The 24,813-nt window shown below is 36.8% G+C and overlaps 1 protein-coding gene across 6 annotated transcripts in view; it reads right to left on the bottom strand.

The window, feature by feature from the left end:
* Positions 1-11,668: 11,668 nt before the first annotated feature.
* CLINT1 (clathrin interactor 1) overlaps positions 11,669-24,813 on the bottom strand; it is a gene marked incomplete at its 5' end in the record, with an annotated part of 67,002 nt that continues 53,857 nt past the window's right edge. Inside the window, 4 exons of one of the 6 annotated variants that reach the window (XM_079702530.1) lie at positions 11,669-13,945; positions 15,157-15,361; positions 17,010-17,302; positions 21,004-21,078. In XM_079702530.1, coding sequence (XP_079558656.1) covers positions 13,599-13,945; positions 15,157-15,361; positions 17,010-17,302; positions 21,004-21,078 — 920 coding nt within the window. In that variant the 3' untranslated portion in view covers positions 11,669-13,598. The remainder of the gene's footprint in view (positions 13,946-15,156; positions 15,362-17,009; positions 17,303-21,003; positions 21,079-24,813) is intronic. The other 5 variants (XM_079702532.1, XM_079702531.1, XM_079702533.1 and 2 more) reach the window with 5 other exon arrangements.

Here is a 24,813-nt window from a genome sequence, read left to right as displayed (position 1 = left end):
AGCATAAATCCAAGGAGAAACATGCCAAGGCACATATTAATCAAACTATCAAAAATTAAATACAAAGAAAAAATATTAAAAGCAGCAAGGGAAAAGCAACAAATAACATACAAAGGAATCCCCATAAGGTTAACAGCAGATCTTTCAGCAGAAACTCTGCAAGCCAGAAGGGACTGGCAGGACATATTTAAAGGGATGAAAGGGAAAAACCTACAACCACGATTACTCTACCCAGCAAGGATCTCATTCAGATTTGATGGAGAAATTAAAAGCTTTACAGACAAGCAAAAGCTAAGAGAATTCAGCACCAGCAAACCAGCTTTACAACAAATGCTAAAGGAACTTCTCTAGGCAGGAAACACAAGAGAAGGGAAAGACCTACAATAACAAACCCCAAACAATTAAGAAAATGGTAATAGAAACATACATATTGATAATCACCTTAAATGTAAATAGATTAAATCCCCCAAACAAAAGACATAGACTGGCTGAATGTATACAAAAACAAGACCCTGGGCTTCCCTGGTAGCACAGTGGTTGAGAGTCTGCCTGCCGATGCAGGGGACGCGGGTTCGTGCCCTGGTCCGGGAAGATCCCACATGCCATGGAGCAGCTGGGCCTGTGAGCCATGGACACTGAGCCTGCACGTCCAGAGCCTGTGCTCTGCAACGGGAGAGGCCACAAGAGTGAGAGGCCAGCATACAACAACAACAACAACAACACAAGACCCATATATAAGCTGTCTACAAGAGACCCACTTCAGACCTAGGGACACATAGAGACTGAAAGTGGGGATGGAAAAAGATATTCCATGCAAATGGAAATCAAAAGAAACCTGGACTAGCAATTCTCATATGAGACAAAATAGACTTTAAAATGAAGATTATTACATGAGACAGAGGACACTACATAATGATAAAGGGATCAATCCAAGAAGAAGATATAAAAATTGTAACTATTTATGCACCCAACATAGGAGCACCTCAATATATAAGGCAAATGCTAACAGCCATAAAAGGGGAAATCGACAGTAACACAATCATAGTAGGGGACTTTAACACCCCACTTTCACTAATTGACAGATCATCCAAAATGAAAATAAATAAGGAAACACACGCTTTAAATGATACATTAAACAAGATGGACTTAATTGGTATTTATAGGACATTCCATTCAAAAACAACAGAATAAACTTTCTTCTCAAGTGGTCGTGGAACATTCTCCAAGTTAGATCATATCTTGGGTCACAAATCAAGCCTTGGTAAATTTAAGAAAATTGAAATCGTATCAGTTATCTTTTCTGACCACAACGCTATGAGACTAGATATCAATTACAGGAAAAAATCTGTAAAAAATACAAACATATGGAGGCTAAACAATACACTATTTAATAACCAAGAGATCACTGAAGAAATCAAAGAGGAAATCAAAAAATACCTAGAAACAAATGACAATGAAAACATGACAACCCCAAACCTATGGGATGCAGCAAAAGCAGTTCTAAAAGGGAAGTTTTTAGCAATACAATCCTACCTCAAGAAACAAGAAGCATCTCAAATAAACAACCTAACCTTACACCTAAAGCACTTAGAGAAAGAAGAACAAAAAATATCGCCAAAGTTAGCAGAAGGAAAGAAATCATAAAGATCAGATCAGAAATAAATGAAAAACAAATGAAGGAAACAATAGCAAAGATCAATAAAACTAAAAGCTGCTTCTTTGAGAAAATAAACAAAATTGATAAACCATTAGCCAGACTCATCAAGAAAAAAGGGGAGAAGAATTCTATTCAAATCAATAGAATTAGAAATGGAAAAGGAGAAGTAAAAACTGACAGTGCAGAAATACCAAGGATCATGAGGGATTACTACAAGGAACGATATGCCAATAAAATATACAACCTGGAAGAAATGGACAAATTCTTAGAAAAGCACAACCTTCCAAGACTGAACCAGGAAGACATAGAAAATATAAACAGACCAATCACAATCACTGAAATTGAGACTGTGATTAAAAATCTTCCAACAAACAAAAGCCCAGGACCAGATGGCTTCACAGGCGAATTCTATAAAACGTTTAGAGAAGAGCTAACACCTATCCTTCTCAAACTCTTCCAAAATATAGCAGAGGGAGGAACACTCCCAAACTCATTCTACGAGGCCACCATCACCCTGATACCAAAACCAAAGATGTCACAAAAAAAGAAAACTATAGGCCAATATCACTGATGAACATAGATGCAAAAATCCTCAACAAAATACTAAGAGAATCCAGCAGCACATTAAAAGGATCATACACCATGATCAAGTGGCGTTTATCCCAGGAATGCAAGGATTCTTCAATATACGTAAATCAATCAATGTGATAAACCATAATAACAAATTGAAGGAGAAAAACCATATATGATCATCTCAATAGATGCAGAAAAAGCTTTTGACAAAATTCAACACCCATTTATGATAAAAACCCTGCAGAAAGTAGGCATAGAGGGAACTTACCTCAACATAATAAAGGCCAAATATGACAAACCCACAGCCACCATCGTTCTCAATGGTGAAAAACTGAAACCATTTCCACTAAAATCAGGAGCAAGGGCTCTCCTGGTGGCGCATTGGTTTAGAGTCCGCCTGCCGATGCAGGGGACATGGGTTCATGCCCCAGTCTGGGAGGATCCCACATGCTGCGGAGTGGCTGGGCCCATGAGCCATGGCCCTGAGCCTGTGTGTCCGGAGCCTGTGCTCCGCAATGGGAGAGGCCACAACAGTGAGAGGCCCGTGTACCGCAAAAAGAAAAAAAAAAAAGATCAGGAGCAAGACAAGGTTGTCCACTTTCACCACTCTTATTCAACATAGTTTTGGAAGTTTTAGCCACAGCAATCAGAGAAGAAAAAGAAATAAAAGGAATCCAAATTGGAAAAGAAGAAGTAATGCTGTCACTGTTTGCAGCTGACATGATACTATACATAGAGAATCCTAAAGATGCTACCAGAAAACTACTAGAGCTCATCAATTAATTTGGTAAAGTAGCAGGATACAAAATTAATGCACAGAAATCTCTTGCATTCCCATACACTGATGATGAAAAATCTGAAAGGGAAATTAAGGAAACACTGCCATTTACCATTGCAAACAAAAGAGTAAAATACCCAGGAATAAACCTATCTAAGGAGACAAAAGACCTGTATGCAGAAAACTGTAAGACACTGATGAAAGAAGTTAAAGATCATACAAACAGATGGAGAAATATACCATGTTCTTGGATTGGATGAATCAACATTGTGAAAATGACTATACTATCCAAAGCAATCTACTGATTCCATGCAATCCCTATCAAACTACCAATGGCATTTTTCAGAAAACTAGAACAAAAAATTTAACAATTTGTATGGAAACATAAAAACCCTGAATAGCCAAAGCAATCTTGAGAAAGAAAAACAGAGCTGGAGGAATCAGACTCCCTGTCTTAAGACTATACTACAAAGCTACAGTAATCAAGACAGTATGGTACTGGCACCAAAACAGAAATATAGATCAGTGGAACAGGATAGAAAGCCTAGAGATAAACCCACGCACCTATGGTCAGCTTATTTTTGATAAAGGAGGCAAGAATATACAGTGGAGAAAAGACAGCCTCTTCAATAAGTGGTGCTAGGAAAACTAGACAGCTACATGTAAAAGAATGAAATTAGAACACTCCCTAACACCATACAGAAAAATAAACTCAAAATGGACTAAAGATCTAAATGTAAGTCCAGACACTATAAAACTCCTTAGAGGCAAACATAGGCAGAACACTATGACATAAATCACAGCAAGATCCTTTTTGACCCACCTCCTAGAGAAATGGAAATAAAAACAAAAATAAACAAATGCCACCTAATGATACTTAAAAGCTTTTGCACAGCAAAGGTAACTATAAACAAGACGAAAAGACAACCCTCAGAGTGGAAGAAAATATTTGCAAATGAAGCAACTGACAAAGGATTAATCTCCAAAATTTACAAGGAGCTCATGCAGCTCAGTATCAAAAAAACAAACAACCCAATCCAAAAACGGGCAGAAGACCTAAATAGACATTTCTCCAAAGCAGATATACAGATTGCCAACAAACACATGAAAGGATGCTCAACATCACTAATCATTAGAGAAATGCAAATCAAAATTACAATGAGGTATCACCGCACACCAGTCAGAAGGGCCATCATCAAAAAATCTAGAAACAATAAATGCTGGAGAGGGTGTGGAGAAAAGGGAACCCTCTTGCACTGTTGGTGGGAATGTAAATTGATACAGCCACTATGGAAAACAGTATGGAGATTCCGTAAAAAACTAAAAATTAGAACTACCATATGACCCAGCAAACCCACTACTGGGCATATACCCTGAGAAAACCATAATTTAAAAAGAGTCCTGTACCACAATGTTCATTGCACCTCTGTTTACAATAGCCAGGACATGGAAGCAACCTAAGTGTCCATCGACAAATGAATGGATAAAGAAGATGTGGCACATATATACAATGGAATATTACTCAGCCATAAAACGAAAAGAAATTGAGTTATTTGTAGTGAGGTGGATCGACCTAACATCTGTCATACAGAGTGAAGTAAGTCAGAAAGAGAAAAACAAATACCATATGCTAACACATATATATGGAACCTACAAAAAAAAAAAATGTTTTGAAGAACCTAGGGACAGGACAGGAATAAAGACACAGATGTAGGGAATGGACTTGAGGATACGGGGAGGGGGAAGGGTAAGCTGAGACGAAATGAGAAAGTGACATTGACATATATGCACTACCAAATGTAAAATAGATAGCCAGTGAGAAGCAGCCGCATAGCATAGGGATATCAGCTCGGCGCTTTGTGACTGCCTAGAGGGGTGGGATAGGGAGGGTGCGAGGGAGATGCAAAAGGGAGGAGATATGGTGATATATGTATATGTACAGCTGATTCACTTTGTTATAAGGCAGTAACTAACACACCATTGTAAAACAATTATAATCCAATAAAGATGTTAAAAAAAAGTATAAAGTGTTTATGCATTTTTAAAGGGAGGGACTGTGACTCATTTTTTTAAAATTGAAGTATAGTTGATTTACAATGTTGTATTAATTACTGCTGTATAGCTAAGTGATTCTGTTATACACATATATACATTCCTTTTTTAAAATATGTATTTTTTTCATTATGTTTTATCGTGGGATATTGAATATAGTTCTCTGTGCTATACAGCAGGACCTTGTTGTTTATCCATTCTATATATAAAAGCTTACATCTGCTAACCCCAATCTCCTACTCCATCACTCCCCCGACCGCCTCCCCCTTGGCAACCACCAGTCTCTTCTCTATGTTAATGATTCTGTTTCTGTTTCATAGATAAGTTCATTTGTGTCATATTTTAGATTCCACATATAAGTGGTATTATATGGTATTTGCCTTTATCTTTCTGACTTACTTCACTTAGTATGATAATCTCTAGTTGCATCCATGTTGCTACAAATGACATTATTTTGTTCTTTTTTATGGGTGAATAGTATTCCATTGTATATAGGTACCACATCTTCTTTATCCATTCATCTGTTGATGGACATTTAGGTTATTTTCATGTCTTGGCTATTGTGAATAGTGCTGTTATGAACATAGGAGTGCATGTATCTTTTTGAATTATATATTTATCCAGATATATGCCCAGGAGTGGGATTGCTGGATTATATGGTAATTCTAATTTTAGGTTTCTGAGGAACGTCCATACTGTTTTCTACAGTGACTGCACCAACTTACATTCTCACCAATGGTGTAGGAAGTTTCCCTTTTCTCCACACCCTCTCCAGCATTTGTTATTTGTAGACTTTTTAATAATGGCCGTTATGACTGGTGTGAGGTGGTACCTCACTGTAGTTTTGATTTGCATTTCTCTAATAATTAGTGATGTTGAACATCTTTTCTTGTGCCTGCTGGCCATCTGTATATCTTCTTTGGAGAAATGTCTATTTACATCACCTGTCCATTTTTGGATTGGGTTGTTTGTTTTTTTGTTGTTGAGTTGTATGAGCTGTTTATATATTTTGGAAATTAAGCCCCTGTTGGTCGCATTGTTTGCAGATATTTTATCCCATTCTGTAGGTTGTCTTTTGGTTTTGTTTATGGTTTCCTTTGCTGTGCAAAAGCATGTAAATTTGATTAGGTCCCATTTGTTTATTTTTGTTTTATTTCTATTGCCTTGGGAGGCTGACCTAAGAAAACATTGGTACCATTTATGTCAGAGAATGTTTTGCCTATGTTCTCTTCTAGGAGTTTTATGATGTCATGTAATATGTTTAAGTCTTTAAACCATTTTGAGTTTATTTTTGTGTATGGTGAGAGAGTGTGCTCTCACTTCACTGATTTACAGGCAGCTGTCCAGGTTTCCCAACACCACTTGCTGAAGAGACTTTTTTCCCATTGACTCCTTTGTCGAAGATTAATTGACCATAGGTGTGTGGGTTTATCTCTGGGCTCTCTATTCTGTTCCATTGATCCATATGTCTGTTTTCATGCCAGTACCACACTGTTTTGATTACTGTAGCTTTGTAGTATTGTCCGAAGTCTGGGAGGGTTATGCTTCCTGCTTTGTTCTTTTTCTTCAGGAATGCTTTGGCATTTGTGGGTCTTTTATGGTTCCATATGAATTTTAGGACTATTTGTTCTAGTTCTGTGAAAAATGCCATGGGTAATTTGATAAGGATTGCATTAAATCTGTAGATTGCCCAAAGCACCTATTATTACCATGTCCTTGCTTATCTCCCCAGTCCCACTCCTTCTACATCAAGCTCTGGACACACCCTACTAAACTTCTGACGTTTCTTGTCTTGGGGTGTTCACATGTGTAGTTCACAGGGCTGGCTCCTTCTCATCATTCTTCAGATCTCTGCATGCACAAACACATGGAAGAACATGTGTGTGGTGGTCCTCTGGTTTAGTGGCTCATTACCACATTGTAGTCTTGTTCCCTAGCTGGGAGTGTTTGGACTTTCTACACTTTTATCATGACTGTTTTGTGATTGTTTTCCTAGATTTAAATTTTTGATGACTGAGAAGTGAAATATCATGAAAAAAAAATCTAGGAATACTGGAACTCAGTCTACTACCTAATATTTTAGCTACATTTTAGAAAATACAGTCCACTAAAACTGGTTTATAAATTACCAGACACAAAAGATCAAATCTTCAACACTTCACTCATTAACAAAAGCTGATTCTGTTACTACTATATGCATGTTACTAAAACAGAGCTCTTCTGATATGGGAGGGAATTCTGCCTAGGATTTCCTTCCTATTTCCATGATTAAAACTCTGCCAGGAATACTTACTGAAGGCTGACCATGGTGATCAGTTACTGGAAATCTGTTTTGGGGACCCTGCACAACAATCTTTGCAAAGCTACTTTTGGTTAATTTGTTTCTGACACGCCTGTTCTGTATTTATCAGAGGGAGGTCATTGTTCCATAGGTTATGACAATGAAGGGAGCTGATGTATATAATAAGGACAGAGCTAGCTACCGCCATTTCATGAAGAGGATGGAAATCTTGCTGGATTCCTCCTCTGTTAGGGATAAAATTTATCTAGGATTCATAAGGAACACTATGAATATGGATGCACTATTTCTATAGCCATATCCTTCTGTGAAGTATTTGACAGAGAACAGTGTACAAAATTGCCAGGCCCCCTTGCAAACAACTCAGACGCCTTCAGGTTTGACCCGTTTTACTCTCTCTTCTCAAAGGATAGAAAAGGGGGTTCAAAAGGTTTAAAATTCACCAAGCACTCAACACCCAGTCTCTCAATCTAAGCTTTCCTAAAAAAACCTAAAGTGGGTAAGAAACTTACTTCTTCATAATTATAAAAAGCTAGTAAATATGCACTATGTATCTGAAGAAATAATGTTGAAAACTGAGCAAGAGCTCTGGTGTCACCAATTTTTAATAATCAGGGTCCAGAGAACAAGTTCATGACAGGCATTTTGCTTGTGACTGAAGTGAAAGGCAAAACTAAATTTTTTGTACCTCAAGCAGCTCACCTTATAAACAGAATAAATCAAGTAAATGGATACATAGTTACTAAGAAATACTTATCTGTTAATTCTCAACAGACAGGAGCAGTTACCTGTGGCCTCAGGACAACTGGGGAGCCCTGAGACCCATTCAGGGGACCTGCGAGGTTCCACCTTTTCCAACCATATATTTCTGAGGCCGGACTTTTTTCATGTATTTCTACCAAAACAACATGGCACAGCAGATCGAATGCAGAAGCAGGTAAGAGAATCTTGCTGTATTCTATTAAGCCAGGTAATAAAGAGATTTTCAGAAATGTAAAACAATGCCACTCTTCTCACAGATTTTTATTTTGAAAAAGTTTTTAATAAAATTGTAATTTGGCAGGTGATGGGCTTGTTACTATAAAACCAATTAATATTTTTAAAGTTTCTCAGCTTTTATTTCAAATTTTCAAGTTTCTCACCTTTTATTTCAGTTAGTATTAACAGATAGGACCCACATAAACAAAAGCTCCTTGGGGTCCTCATTAGTTGTTAATGGCATTAAGGGCGTCCTGAGGTCAAACTGTTCCATATACCAACTCTAAGCACTCTTATCTCAAATGGAAGAAAGTGCTTGGAGCATTTAAAAAACACAGATGGACAGTTAAGAAAAATCAAATGGAAATGTAGGGTTCCATAGTCCAGGACTCAGTTATTTAAAGTAATGACATTTATGATTTTTATTTTTTTGGCTGCACCACGCAGCTTGCAGGATCTTAGTTCCCTGACCAGGGATTGAACCCCAGGCCATCGCAGTGAAAGTGCCGAGTCCTAACCACTGGACCTCCAAGGAATTCCTGACACTTGTTTTTTTTGTTGTTGTTGTTTTTTGCGGTACGCGGGCCTCTCACTGTTGTGGCCTCTCCCGTTTGCGGAGCATAGGCTCCGGACGCGCAGGCTCAGCGGCCATGGCCCACGGGCCCAGCCGCTCCGCGGCATGTGGGATCCTCCCGGACCGGGGCACGAACCCGTATCCCCTGCATCGGCAGGCGGACTCTCAACGACTGCGCCACCAGGGAAGCCCCCTGACACTTGTTTTAAAGGGTAACAAATGAAAATTATGTTTGCCCATCAGGACTTTCAAATCCATTCAAAATCCCTGGGAAACTAAGCATCTGAATTGGCTGCATGCTGATTCTTCCCCCACTGGGGTAATCCAGTGCAGTGTGAAGGGGTGCTAGGAGCTACTTATTATGTCTGTGAGAGCAGTGCATTAGCAAGGCTGCCATTTTCATAGAAGGAATACACATAAGAATTAAGGTCATAATGAGTTAAAAGTAAACATAAAATCTTCTTTTAGGGACTTCCCTGGTGGTCCAGTGGTTGGGACTCTGTGCTTCCACTGCAGGGGGTGTGGGGTTTGATCCCTGGTTGGGGAACTAAGATCCTGCAAGCAGCCAAAAAGAAAAAAAAGAAAGAAAGAAAAGAAAAGAAAAGGAGAGCAAATAATCCTCTTTTATGTTTTTGTTTTTTTAGTTTTTATATCAGATTGCTTCTCTGGATATTAGAATAACAAGATCTTAGTCAAGAAAATTGCAAGAAGTCAAGAGAAAAATTGAGATCTCTACTGCTTCTAAAAGCTGAGAACATTCTGAGGGTTATTTGTGTGGCAAGTCAAGAGCTCACTTTCATAGTTCTCTCCCTCACATCTGCACTAATGTGGTAAGTGTAAGTGAGTCAATACATTCACAAAGCAGCTCGTTTACAATTTGCTTGTTGGTTAAAAAAAGTAGAATTAAATACAGGCAGATAGGAAAATGCTCAATTAGAAATCAGCTTAGTAACAGTCTCTCAGGCTTTCTTTTATTTTTTAAACTTTTTTTTAAAATTTATTTTTGGCTGCATTGGGTCTTTGTTGCTGTGCACAGGCTTTCTCTAGTTGCGGCGAGCAGGGTCTACTCTTCATTGCAGTGTGGCGGCTTCTCGTTGCGGAGCATGGGCTCTAGGCGTGCAGACTTCAGTAGTTGTGGCATGCGGGCTCAGTATTTGTGGCTCGTGGGCTCTAGAGCACAGGCTCAGTAGTTGTGGCTCACGGGCTCTAGAGCGTAGGCTCAGTAGTTGTGGTTCACAGGCTTAGTTGCTGTACAGCACGTGGGATCTTCCTGGACCAGGGCTCGAACCTGTGTCCCCTGCATTGGCAGGTGGATTCTTAACCACTGTGCCACCAGGGATGTCCCGCAGGCTTTCTTTTTTTTTCTTCTTTTTCTGCGGTACGCGGGCCTCTCACTGTGGCGGCCTCTCCCGTTGCGGAGCACAGGCTCCGGACGCGCAGGCTCAGCGGCCATAGCTCACGGGCCTAGCCGCTCCGCGGCATGTGGGATCTTCCCGGACCGGGGCACGAACCCATGTCCCATGCATCGGCAGGCGGACTCTCAACCACTGCGCCACCAGGGAAGCCCCCTCTCAGGCTTTCTTAACTACACACTCCTTTTAGGAGTATGAGGTTTTGGGATTTGCTATGTGATTAAATGACGTGCATGTAAAACGGTTAGCACAGTGACTGGCACGTAGGAAGTTCCTGATATGTAAGCACATTTGCATAAATAATAAAAATGTGAGGCAGAGAAACATTTACAGCATATATATGTCAGTGCTGCTGATCTCACTTATTTTAATTATCCAACACTTCCAGATTTTAAGTTAATTTTAGAAAAAATGTATTAGGGCCCAGAAAAGTCAGATCAATTGATCAAGGTGTCACACAGACAATGAGGGCTTGAAATGGGATTAGATCTGTCTGCTTCCAAGTCCATGCTCTTTCCACAATGCAGTGCTGTCTCCCAGGAGAGCTGATACACAAAGCCAGTTTATTTCAGAAATCTATTTACCGTAAGGTGTGTTCTGTGCTTAGGACAGTTAGCTTTATTTTAGTGTTTCAAAAATATTTGAGAAGAAAAAGGTATTAACCCTTCCCTCCAAATATAAGTAACTATAGGCCTCAACTTATTAGTGACTAGCAACAACGGCATTATGGGTATCATTCAGGCAATTTATTTTAAACAAAGAAGTAGACATCCCAAGTACTGTATAAGAACACTATCTATTTATGGTTCCTGAAGATCATATCAGAGAAGTAAAAAACATCTTAAGAGGGAAAAAAATGAATCTGGAATGGCAGGGGAGATTCACACATTATATGTAAATTGCAGGAACAGTAACTAATTCCTTCTCTCCCCAAAATAATAGGCAAAATGAAAAACAGATACAACAGAGAAGCTATTGAAAAAGCAAAGAGGTACAGCATGGGCAAAAGGGAGCCCAACAGATTATTAAAGAAGAGTATTTTCTTGCCAGCTCCAAACTATTTTGGGGTATTCAGACCTTTCTTTAGGTATCACTTAATAACCCCTTCAGAGACAAGTCATTAAATTGAATGGAACCCCAATGAGGCAATTCTTGTTTTCTTCTTTCGTGGGCTCTGAAACAAAAAATACTGGTAAGACAGCAGACTGTACGTTGAGGTACAGTAATAACTAAGGTAGGGGTTCCCTTCTGTCTTCAGAACACAACATTGGAAGAAGGCATAGTAGTAAAGAAAATGCTTTAGAAATAAATCAGTTTTAATGGAAAGAAATTTTAAACACGAAAGTTTAGAAACAAAATATTTATTTCCTTTAAGAACCATACATATTTGAAAAGGTGATGCCATACCTCTCAATTTAAAGAAAAAATTCATTTAAGATTGCGGGTTTTAAATATCAGTGAAGATATTCTCCAAGCTGCCACCAGAGCCTGGCTTGATTGCTCTGAAGTAACAACACTTGAAAGCTCCTATTCTTTGAAACTAATTTAAACACATTGAATTGTTGAAAGATTAAAAACCACAGTCAGCTAATTACACTCTCTCTCATCTCTTATTCAGCAAATGAATCACTTTTCATTACCACTTAGCTGAAGTACATGAATTTCTGCCTAATTAGAAATGTTGTAGATGGAACATTAGCAAGAATGGAGCAGGTCAGGATATCTTTGCTGCTTCATTTTTAATTCCTAACAGCAGAGTCCGATAGGAAGGAATAGAGAAGTCATTAAATAATTTTAAATTATTTATAAAAATTACTTTGCCCAAATTATAATTATTTTTTCCCCAAACGGTCTCTAATGTCTAACATAATGAAAGAAAAAGCAGTTCAACATTGACTTTAATGAACATTTTAATGTTATGTATAACAGAACTATATTATGAATACAATGGAAACGAAGTTTTATCAATTTAATAAAAAAAATTTCAACACAAAGTAGGGAGGTAATAATTTGATGCCTATATTATAGTATTTATTTTAAAAAATATTCCCAGCTTGAGGGTGAAGCAATTTTGCATTCCAAACTCTAGAATAATGATTTTCATGTGACCTTAATGCAGAATTACAGCAGGAAAACAAAAACATTTTAATTTCCTTTATTTGCCATTAAATCAATAAAATCTTTGACTGCTACAGGTCTCCTTTAATAATATATATATTTAACTCCTCTCTATTGGAACCATATTGCTAATGCCATATTATATACACTCGAAACCAAAACAATACTGTATAAAATCTAAAAGCCAACATTGTTGAGTTCTAACATTTATATTTAAGGTCTTAATGGATTTTTACCCTTTTCAAAAATTTTTTGAAGACACCAAAAAAAAAATATAAATATTTTTCTTTTTGACTGTTCCTGACTATTACATGGTGGCTACAGGGATAAACACAGAAGGAAGCCTTGCCAAGTTATCACTGCAAAGTGTAAATAATGACTGCTAAGAACAAATAAAAATACTGGAGGTTTTTTTTTTCTTTTCTTTTAAAGGAAACCATAGAGCAGTCCTGAAAAAAATATTTTTCCGAGTTCTGCACAGGATAATTATAGCAGAAGAAATGGGAAAAGTTCCATAGCTATCACCAATTGCTTAAAGAGGTTTTGTTACAATAAAAATTTGGATAGTATAATAGCAGTATTGCTGGAACATTAGCAAAAGTATATACATTTCAGTTACCTTTGATTTAGCCATAATCACATATGTATACCTTTTTTGGACAAAAATATATATTTTTATAAAAAACTGATCATCCAACTTTAATGATTTCGTATATGGACTCAAGAGTGGTAGTAAAAGGAACAGACCCAATTGTGACAAGGCGATTCAGGGACAGAAAAATCAAGTTCTTCAGGAAAAGAAAAGTATAAAATTAGAGATTCAAACACATTTATTCAGCCCTATTCTAGTACTCCCACATATTATGATATTAAAATGGGCTCCTCAATTTATAAAGGCTTTCAGTGGTCTCACTACCCCATTTGTGGTCTAGTCTCATTGGGAAAAATGATTCTGACTGCCTCATCTGAAGCGCCCTTGCCTGGCCATCTGAAATACTAGATATTTCGCTTTTATAAAACAACCTTTTTGGTTCTTAATGTAGGTTTATTTTAATTAATTGATGAAAGAAAGGGGAGTTGACTTAGCATTTTCCATCCCAACATCACCTATCTGCACCACTAAAAATCCTTCATTCAATCTGCTCCTTTACAATCTCTTATTTGCTAAAGTTGGCGAAATTTGCAAAGGCATCTTGCTTGGGTTGCACAGTTCCAGAAGTCATGGCTAAGTTGGGCATGCCCATTCCCATTGTGCCTGTCAGGCCCATCCCAGCAGTTGACATCCCTATGTTCATGTTCATGCCCATCATGCTCTGGTTCATCATTGGACTATTTCCAAGAGGGGCCATTCCCATGGTGCCAGTCATCACACTGGGCATGCTCATAGGCATGGGTCCCCCCATCAGAGGGTTAGTTTGGGGCCGGACAGGAAGCATGTTCGATGGAGAACTGAGGTTTACAGCTCCGAAACTTTGGGTCATCACATTCATAGGCTGTTGCATATCTAACAGAAGAAAAGAGACAAAAGAACTTTATCACACTGAATTCTTAGATTCACAGAGCAGAAAAATAATACAACCTTCCTGACCATGAATACTTGTAAACTCCAATAAAATTACTTTATAGTGATTTTTTTAATAAAAGAAGTCAATTAACTTGTATTGTTTACTCTTGAGAAATACTCAGTGGCTGTTAGCTCTGATTTCCCCAAGATGTAGAAACAGTAAGAGTGGGCTGGCAGAAAACATCAGGCACTTTAAAACCATTCCTATAAAATCTATTACTGAATCTGACCTAACAAGTTGTCAAGAGCTACTGTGTATCAAAAACCTTAAAAAGTTTATATCCTTTGACTCGCTCTATTTTTAGAACATTATATTAAGGGAAAAAATCACAAGTAAAAAGATTTATACAAAATCATGGAGTTATTTATAATAGGAAAAAAGCTGGAAACAACTGAAATAACCAACAATAGAGGAAATGCACACTAATATGATGGATAACTATAAAGATCCAAAAATCACGCTTTCTTTCTTTCTTTTTTTTTTTTTTTGCGGTACGCGGGCCTCTCACTGTTGTGGCCTCTCCCGTTGCGGAGCACAGGCTCCGGACGCGCAGGCTCAGCGGCCATGGCTCACGGGCCTAGCTGCTCCATGGCATGTTGGATCTTCCCAGACCGGGGCACGAAGCCGTGTCCCCTGCATCGGCAGGCGGACGCTCAACCACTGTGCAACAAGGGAAGCCCCTTGCTTTCTTTCTTTAAGAATATTCAACACAGAAAAAACAATAATGTTGAATATGAACTGCAAGAAACAAAATATAGACAGAATGATCTCAAGTATTAAAAATGTGGTTAGAAAAGATGGATTATGAAGAAATATGAATTAATGGTGAGTATCCCTGGATTATGGAGTTCAGATGATTTTTGTTTACTGACATATCTGCCTATATTAAATATTCTTTCTCAACAAATACTTTTATTTTAGTGATCAGGCTCCCAAAACTCACCACCATACAATAAATGTTAACATGTCAAGAGCAGAATACAAAGCAATTCAATGTGCCAGGAGTGATACCAGGTATTGTGTGAAAAAAATCTTAAGTGAATACACAGTTGCTTTCAGTACAGTTTTATTTCATGGCTTGAAGTAGTCCTGGCATAAGGGCAAAGGATTACAAGTACACAAAGAAATGGGATGTCTTGCAGTAACTTACTCTGTTGTTGAATCATTGTATTGAGTGATGGCTGCTGGGGTTTGGAAGGCTGCATACCAGGTAGTAAGTTGTCTAGGCTGATGTTTACACTGGGGTCAGACCAAGTAGAGGGCAGGGTTTTGCTGACTGACTTCTGGACCATATCTGTATTCTGATTATAGAGAGGATTAGGCTTCTGCAGCACTGTGCTAACATTTTGCAAAGGCTGGAAAATAGGAAAATGCTCTAAAAATTAAGCATCTGCTCTATAAAAATTACCAGACGGCAATTTAATCATAGTAACTCCAAATATATACAAAAGTTTGTAATAAACTCTTGAAACCAATAAGAACAACAAATGTTCTACATTAAGGTCTTCAATATTCGGAATTACCAGCTTCCCATAATATTCCTCTGAAGTCCAAATCATGTTTGGGGTGGGGAAAATACTAACATATTTACACTAACAGTTATCCTCCCATCACCCCAAGTCTAGAAGCCACAAGCCTGGGGCAACTATTAACTTCGGGTTAGTGCAACTATAAAGAAATATACAAGTGGAAATTTATTCTTACAAAATGGAATTCGGGATATGATTTCTCATGTTAAAAAAACAAAACCATCAAAACAGCAAATTATATTCCACATAACCTGACTGACATATCCCTGCTCCAAGTATACTTCTATTGCCTAAAGCAAGCAACACTAGTGGAATTTGATACAGTATGGACCAATACAGAAGAAAGGAGAAATTCAGGAAGAAGCAGCAGAGGTGCCTGGTAGTTACTACCAGAATAATTGTAACAAGGACAGAAAAAGGGAAATAAATACAAATAGGAAGAATCATTAAAAATGGATTAATGCAGACTCACAACACAGTTGCAATTAAGATTGAAAATTAGCAGATTGGCTTTATGCTTAGACCATATGAAAGAAACAGAGTGAACTGGCTTGAGTTTGTTCAGTTCAATTTAATGGTACTGATATGGCTTTCATGTCCTTTTTCTTAATGTTAGGTCTAATATCTGTTATACAGATCAGTCACCTTTCTGCTTCTTTCTTCTCTTCCTTCATCCTAACACCCAAAACAGGAGATTCTACATATTAAAATGAATAATTAGCCTCATAAACAAATATTCCGAATAGCCTGAGTCAAAAATAGCAAGTTCCTGATACAACTCAGACACATATATTCTGCACTTGTTTGAATTCTAAGCTAGTATTAGGTAATTTAGATTTAATTTTAAAAAGTGAATTTAAAAGTTCCTGTTTAGTTATTTTCCTTTATGAAAATAAGAGTTGAAAGAAGAGCCTATATAAACATTATATAATGTAGAGCAGGTCCAGAAAAGGGAAGAACATTTAGAGAATAATTTTCTATATTAGCAATATATCTCTATTCCTTCTTCTTCTCTTTTTTTTAATGTCTTTAATTTTTTATTTTTAGGCCGTGCTGCACAGCACAAGGGATCTTGGTTCCCCAACCAGGGATCGAACCCACATGCCCTGCAGTGGAAACACAGAGTCTTAACCACTGGGCCACCAGGGAACTCCTTTATTCCTTCCTCTTAAAAACAATTTTTTAAACTATTAAATTCCAATTTGCTTATTAGTTCAATAAATTTTCAACAAATGCCTCCTCTGTGCAAGCCATCACACTTGGCTTTGCATGGACAGCAAGATGAGTGAGAAGGCCTTGCCCTGGAGAACCCAAATGACTATTCCAGGGGAAAGGACACAAGGTAAACGCAATGTACAAAAGTAATCTATGTGTCACCTGCTTATTTTTCTGTTTTATGCTAATCTGCCATTAGATTAGTTAGAGCATCTCAAAGATTATGAATCACAATTTCCAAGGGAGGCAGACAACTTACCTGTGATCTTGACATGGGCAAACCCAGACCTACAGTATTAGTGCTCATCATAGAGAAATTCATACTCTGGGAAGATGTCATTGTTGCCTGCGATGAGCCCATAAGATCAAATAAGTCTGAAGAATTTGAGGCAGCTGGAGGTGGGCCTGAAGCTGGTTGTGAGCTACTGACAAGCTCTACAGCTGGCTGTGAGGCACTGCTGAAGAGCTCACCACTGCCAGCAACAGGGCCTGACGGGGCTTGGTTGAAGGCACTCCAGTCACCAAAGTCTCCATTCCCACTTGCTGCTGTTACTGAGAAAGAAGGAAGGGTAAGAAAGTTTCTGAAATGCACAGAACACATATGACAATCTTCCAACTGAAACAAATTAGAGCTGATCTGTGTCCATCCAGATTAACATCTGCAGGTACCATCTCCATCTGGACATTATTCTTTCTCATGAATATTCCACCAGTGTTAACAAGGTGGCAAAGAAAAAAAACCTCCACATTTAAAGTAAAATCCATCTCTTGGCATTGGCAGGTCTGAGGTGACACAAAGAAATTACAGAAACTAAAACTTTCCTTCAACCTAAGTTTGCATATCAAATGTTTCTAGCTAAACAAATATGAACTAGCCTGAGATCCCCAAAAAACAAGAAAAAAACTCTAAACTGGTTAAACTCTTTGCTGGGAGATCCAGAATCCTCATGCAAGGAGTAACTCAGTAAAATCAGACAGTTCAACTCATTTTGTTCATTCATTATTTGGAAAGGTTCAAAGAGAAATCAGACTATGATTTATACCATCTCATGTAAATAAAACCCCAAATTCATTAAAAAGAAAAACCCAAAAACTCAATAAAATTAAGACTAGGATTACTAAATTTGTGTAAGAAGTTCTCACTCATTTGGCCATGCTTCCACTGACAACACAAAGGCTACAGAGAGCCATGATATATAACCTTAGTACATTGTTTACTTCAAATGGGACTGTTCAATCTATTTAAGTAAAAAGCGGGGTATAGTGTTAAGAGGGGAACTCATGCTAATATTTAAAAAAAGAAACAAAACTATCACTATGCTTCAAAGTATAATTATAACAAGTTTAAGATTTAATGCATAAAAAAGATTTAATGCATTTAATAATATAAAAATTAATAGGTTAGGGCTTCCCTGGTGGCGCAGTGGTTGGGAGTCCGCCTGCAGATGCGGACGAGGGTTCGTGCCCCGGTCCGGGAAGATCCCACATGCTGAGGAGCGGCTGGGCCCATGAGCCATGGCCGCTGAGCCTGCGCGTCCGGAGGCTGTGCTCCGCAAGGGGAGAGGCCACGACAGTGAGAGGCCCGTGTACCCCCCCCCCCAAAAATTAATAGGTTAATTAATAGACTGAAATATTTAAGAGACCGGATTTTGTATTTTACTGGCTGTGTGACCTTACTTAACCTTCTCTGTGCCTTTGTATTTTTATTTTATTTAAAGGAGAGCTTTTATTTATTTATGTGGCCACACCGTGAGGCATGCGGGATCTTAGTTCCCCAACCAGGGATCAAACCCATGCCCCTGCAGTGGAAGCACGGAATCTTACCCACTGGACTGCCAGAGAAGTCCCCCGTGCCATACTTTTTAAAAAATCTAAGTTGTGAAGATTGAATAACTTAATATATAGTAAGTGCCATTTGAGGTTTATTGTTACTTTGGATTAATTGTGAAAAGACAGAGGAGAGGGAAAGCATCACACTTTCTTTCCTTTAGGTATGCCATATAAAAGTATAAGTCAAGCTTCTATAAATTCTGCATACATAATACTATTTGGAACACAATAAATATAAAGGCAAGTGATACTTGAAAAAAAATTTTTTTAAACTAGGCTATACTAAGTAAACAAACTTTGCTTTAAGAAAGGGACAAACAGATAAATATGAATTAATGGAAGTTGAAAAAAGCAAAGGTGAAGAAAGAGCTACATATAAACTGTCATCTGAAAGCGAACAGTATGTAGTTCAAGTTAATTAACACCATTTCTTTGCACTACATGTTCACTTACAACTAGGAAATACATTTTGTCTAGCCTAAAAGGTAACCAACCACTGTGATACTGTGTCTCATTATGCTAAATATCAAGAGAACAATAACATTAAGTTTTAAAATTATATCTTCTATTACCATTTTGTAATGTAAGCACCCTCAAAAGAGAAAATAATTCACTTAGAAACCCCAAGTTCTACCAACAATTTAATATAAGAACTGGGCTGATATTCATTACTTCTGGATTTTGCTAAAACATGTCTTTGATCTTCTTCACAAAAAAGACTGAATTAAGAGTTTTACAATTAGTTCTATGTATTAAACAATTTAAGGAAGACTGCTGGATAAAGGTAAACTTTATGCTGATTTTCTATCTGCTTGATCTAGAAAACAGAATAAGAATGAAAACTGGGGCAAAATGTGTTGCCCCATCTGAAAACTTTATCTGAGATGATTAATCATGGGAGGAAGACATTTCTAGTGAGGCATATATTGTTCAGCAATCATTAATCATTGTTGCAACAGTTTCAGCCCCTTGCATAATGGTGATCAGGTTATGTTAATCACATAAGATGAAGAGATGTTATCACTTAGCAACATTAACATATTTGAATTATTTGCATAGTAGGCAACTTTATATACATAAAAACTTTGAGAATTACACAGGCAGTCTGTAAAATTAGGGCAATGTTTATTTTCCACTTTGATTTGCCTAAAGCAAGGTATTAACCCTTACAAGGTATAACCACACTTCTAAAATGAAGCAGTTCATTACTCATTAAAACCTATGCATCTTTCTTCCTAAATCCTCACTAACCTAAACTAGACAGTACTAAATATAAATTTTAATCCAATTAATGGGGATAGATAACTCTACTTGAAATGAATAATAAAACTAATTCAGTTAAATATTTCCTCCTTGCCTCACCTCATGTTTATGATATTTATAGCTAAATTTTTTATATTATCTCTCAAACTTCAGACTGACCAGATTTTATGGAAAAAAACATTAGAACCAACCCCTTTACAACCTAAAAGACACTTAATAATGAACTCAGACCTATTCTACACGTCTCTACAGACGTTACTCCATCCTTATAAAGAACCATGACAAGTAGCATTATTCCCAATTTTATAAAGGTGGAGGCTCAGAGGCTTTCATAAAGTTAAATAGCTACCAAAGTATATGGCAGAGGTAGTAAGATAAAAATATTAATAATAAGGAGGAAAAATACAAGCCCTTCACCTCAATCCATTATGTTAAGCCTATATTCTGCTTGGATGTTAGCTTTTTTTTTTTTTTTGCCATTTTAAAAAAATTGAGGGTGTAACTGACACATAACATTATCAGTTTCAGGTGGACAACATAATGATTTGATCTTTACAAATATTGTGAAATGATCACAACAAATCTAGTGTATTTTAAAATTTCTAATTTAACATGGAATGAGGAATTTTTTTTTCCCTGAGGTTCAACTGCTCACATTTAAGGATATGCCAAAATGAAGTTCAGTTATTTTTCATAGAAATTCTTTTAAGATATCTAAATTATAAAGAAATGAATTTTGGTAAGATGGTCTGCCCAACTCCAATGTCCCCAAATTTCATTCAAGAAAATCATATAAGCTAAACATAAACCATAATATTCTTGCTGCTAAAATGAGATTTATACTTATTCACACTCCCTATGCACCTACTCCCCACACCCCCGCCCCCAAAAATAAAACAAGAGTCACTTATGAGTGAGGGCAATTTTATTTAGGTGTACCTGAGTAGTCTGCAACCAGATTAATTCGTCTGGCACATTTAGGATACTGGCCCAATAAAGTACCTTTGTGAATAAATTCTTTGGGAACTGGGAATTATAAACACTACTACAAGTAGAAAATGGCCAAAAGAAGCAGATAGGGGTGGGGTGGTGAAGAGTTGTTTTGTTTTGGTAACATTTCCACTGCCCCTAGATTTCTGGCCAATCAAATCATATCGTACCTTGGGAAGGGAAATTGCTTGATGCAGCAGCTGAGCCAAAGTCAGCAAAGCCTCCAAATAAATCAGCTGATCCTCCTAGAAATTAAGTATGAGGAAAAAATACCTGTCAGAACCACAGCACAACTGATAGCACTTTTAGGAAGCCATTTTAGCACTGCACTCAAAAAATACCCAATACTAGAGCCCCAAGACCCATCGTAACAGCTAGTTAGTTGATCCAGCTTTTCATGTCACCATGTTCCCTTTAAGCTACCACAGGACAGACTCTCTTACAGTATCCCTCAGTTCTATAACTAGTAATATAATAGATACTACAACTGTGGTTACAATTACCCCTTACTTACATTTCACGAACATAATGTAGGCATGCAGTTTATCTGGCCAATTATGCTCTTTTTAAGAATCTTCAATGGATGCTAAAACCTGGGTAAAATGTTGCTGAGTAATCAAATCATCACTCCACAGATTACTTACAAATAAAAAGAGATTAAGCTACTTTTACAGTGCAGAAATCAGATAAGTACCACCTTAAACAAGTGCTCAAACTTAATGTCACTAATAATCGGACAAAATAGCACTCATGGGTCTTCTAATATAAAGGGACTAAAAAAGAGATCATCACCCAAATTCTTCCCAAAAATATTTAACTTGACTCCAATCATGAAGAATGAATCAGACAAATACAAATTGAGGGACATTCTGCAAAACAGCTCTCAAGACTCTTCAGAAAATGTCATCATAAAAGAAAAAGACTAGGACCACTCCAGATTAAAGAAGCCTAAAGAAACATGACAAGTAAATGAAATGGGTGATCCTTGACTGGACTCCGGATATTTAAGTAAGTGCTATACTGAAATGACGTAATTGAGACACCAGGGAAACGTGAATATGGTCTATTATACAACAGTACTGTTTTAATGTTAAATTCTCCAAGTATGATAATTATATTATGATTGTGAAGGAGAATGTCCTTGTTGTAAGGAGATATACGCTGAAGTATTTTAGGGGCAAAATGTCATGATGTTTGCAATTCTCTCAAACGGTGCACAATAAATAAACAAAACCAAAAAAGAACTAGAGAGAGACAAAGAAAATGTGACAAATTTTCTGCAGTTTGACTTTTTTTTAAATAAAAGGGAAAAAAAAAAAAACACCCCAAAACCCTTGAAGTTGACCTGCATAGTAATCAGTTTTAATAGCTATAGGAAGAAAAATGAATGCAATGATTTAGGTGGACTATTTTTTCCTATTGTTTACTTGCAAATATTTGCAAAATACTTTCATTTTTAATCCTTGGGAAAAAAAACCAGTAGCTTTTTGTTACTTCCAGACTGGTGTTTTTAAAGGGGTGAGATTCAAATCATAAGGCTGCAGATCAATCTGCATGCATAGCATCACATTCTCATACAAATTTTCATTTGTAAACACTAAATAGGTAAGAATATTTACTTTTATCTATAATTTGAACAGTAACATTGTTAAATTTTATATTCCACTTCTCCTCAATTCAGTTATCAATGAAACATCAATAGTCAAAGGATCTAAAACCTTAAATAGTTGTCCTTATTTTTGTCCTTAAAGATTTCACCTCTTAAGAGTCACAACCTTAGAAATTTAGAGTGGCACTTCAATTATAGTGCTTTTAGTGTTATGTGAACATTATATAGGTTACATCACAGCTGCTTAGCCTGCAGTGCTTAGAAACTAGCCAGGTGGGACTGGAACATCTGGGCTGCACTCAAATACCACCAGGGACAGCTTCCAACATCTGGTGCCATTTCTGAATTGTCTTATCGCTGCAGGACATTCTGTCCCATCTGCTACACTCAACTGGGTTAATTAAACTAGAACCATCTCCCCTTCTTAATAAATAGCCAGCAGTAATAAAAGGAACAAATCAGTTTCTGACATAGGTGAACTTGGTATTTCTTTTTAATGTACATTTACTGTAGTCAACTATCAGCAGGCCTAACAAATTCCTTATTCCTTCACCTCATTACAGATGCACATATTCACATATATACTCACTCACCGTGAACTAACTTCCACCAAGGCCAAGGTTCTCTACTCCTAGCAACAACTACAGCTCATATGTCTGCTTTTGCTTTATCCAAAGGAAAATATCACAGTGATTTTTCTCTTCTTTAAAGGTACATATGTCATAATAAACGTGACAATAGGTACAAAAGATCAATGAGCTATATTTTTAAACTATATAAACAAGCACATATATTAATAAAATCTAGCAGGGAAATCAATGGTGTGAACAGTTGCTGCTTAATATTCATAAGTATGTCTTCTGTAATATTCCTTCATGTTAAAAATATTGATCAAAGTATACTGTTAGGTAACAGTTCATCTTTTATTATAACATTAGGGATTTGAAAATAGGGGATTATTTTCATTTTCTTCATCCAAGCAGTGAATAAACATCAATATGTAATTATTATGCCAAATGAGTTCGGAATTTTCAAATCTTATCCAGTCTGGGCTACAAAGAAAATTCATGCTGTGGAGTATAGCACTGAATACTGTGAATCACATCTTCAAACTGGGTGACATATTTTATTTTTGTCATATCCTGAATTTAATATTTCAAATAATTATCTATTTAGTTATTCTATTGCTCTACCTTCTAACACCTAAGCTAAAATTATACTATGTTCATAACTTGTCTATAGCAAATATTATTCTTTCCATCCACACTACAGGGAGTTTAATTTCAAACATGACTAATTTAAGAACACTGGAGGTAAAAGAGTGGAAACACACACATAAGAATTTAACAAATAGAAGCCACCTTTCCTTGCAAAGGATTTAACTTTTCTCCATCTTCGGAAGTGCCACAGATTTATACTTCTACTGTGTTTTATACAATGTGATCCTCAACCTTGGAAACTATCTCAGAAATTAAAAATCTCTTATTTCATTTAGCAAAAGTTTCTCCCTCCTAGGAGGGACTATCCAAACCTATATGCATGATGTTATTCGTACCAATGCCTTAAATTTAACAGACATTTTCTATACTTAAGCATTTTTCCCAGATAACTTCTATCTAAGGGAATTTAAATAAGAGTCTACCAAAAAGTGCTGCATGTGGAAGACTGCTAAATTTCACAATAAGAGCTATCCTTCAAGATTCCCACATGAGAGGTGTCATTATAAATGAACCATTTCCATCTGCCTTTTCAGGGAAGCAAGGAGGTTATTTACAATCACCAGCTGGGAACATGTATTTTCCAAAGCAACACTGTGAACAGGAAAAATATAGCTGAACTAGACAGTGCTTTAACTATAAATGGAAATTTTCTTTAATGAAGAATTTAATCTAGATTACATTATGAAAACTTTTGCATGAGGTGTTCTAATAAATACAAAATTAAAAGAAATGACAAAAAATTGTAAATATATGATGAAGAACTAATATAAATAAGTTTTAAAAAAATCGACAAGAATAAACAACCCCAATTCAAAAAAAAGGACAAAGGACCTGAATAGACAAGTTACAACTAGCAATATAAAACCATGAAAAGTTTCAAAGTCAGTCATCAAACACATGCAAAATAGTATGAAATATTATTTTCTCCTTACCAAAATGGAAGATTTTGAAAGGTGCTACTTCACTACTTTATAACAGAGAGAAGTTTGGAAACAAATCAAAACCTAATGTCCAAAAAATAAGAGGCTGACTGGTCAAGTAAATTACAGCATATTTACACAATGTTAAGATTATAAAGCAATTAAAAGTTCCGTAAAATACCAACTATAATAAGGAAATGGTCATGAGATTTTAGATGAAAAAGTTTACAA

Source organism: Hyperoodon ampullatus (assembly GCF_949752795.1).
Source record: "Hyperoodon ampullatus genome assembly, chromosome: 4".
In the NCBI taxonomy this organism is placed as follows: domain Eukaryota; kingdom Metazoa; phylum Chordata; class Mammalia; order Artiodactyla; family Ziphiidae; genus Hyperoodon; species Hyperoodon ampullatus.
This window is presented reverse-complemented; position numbering and strand designations above follow the sequence as displayed.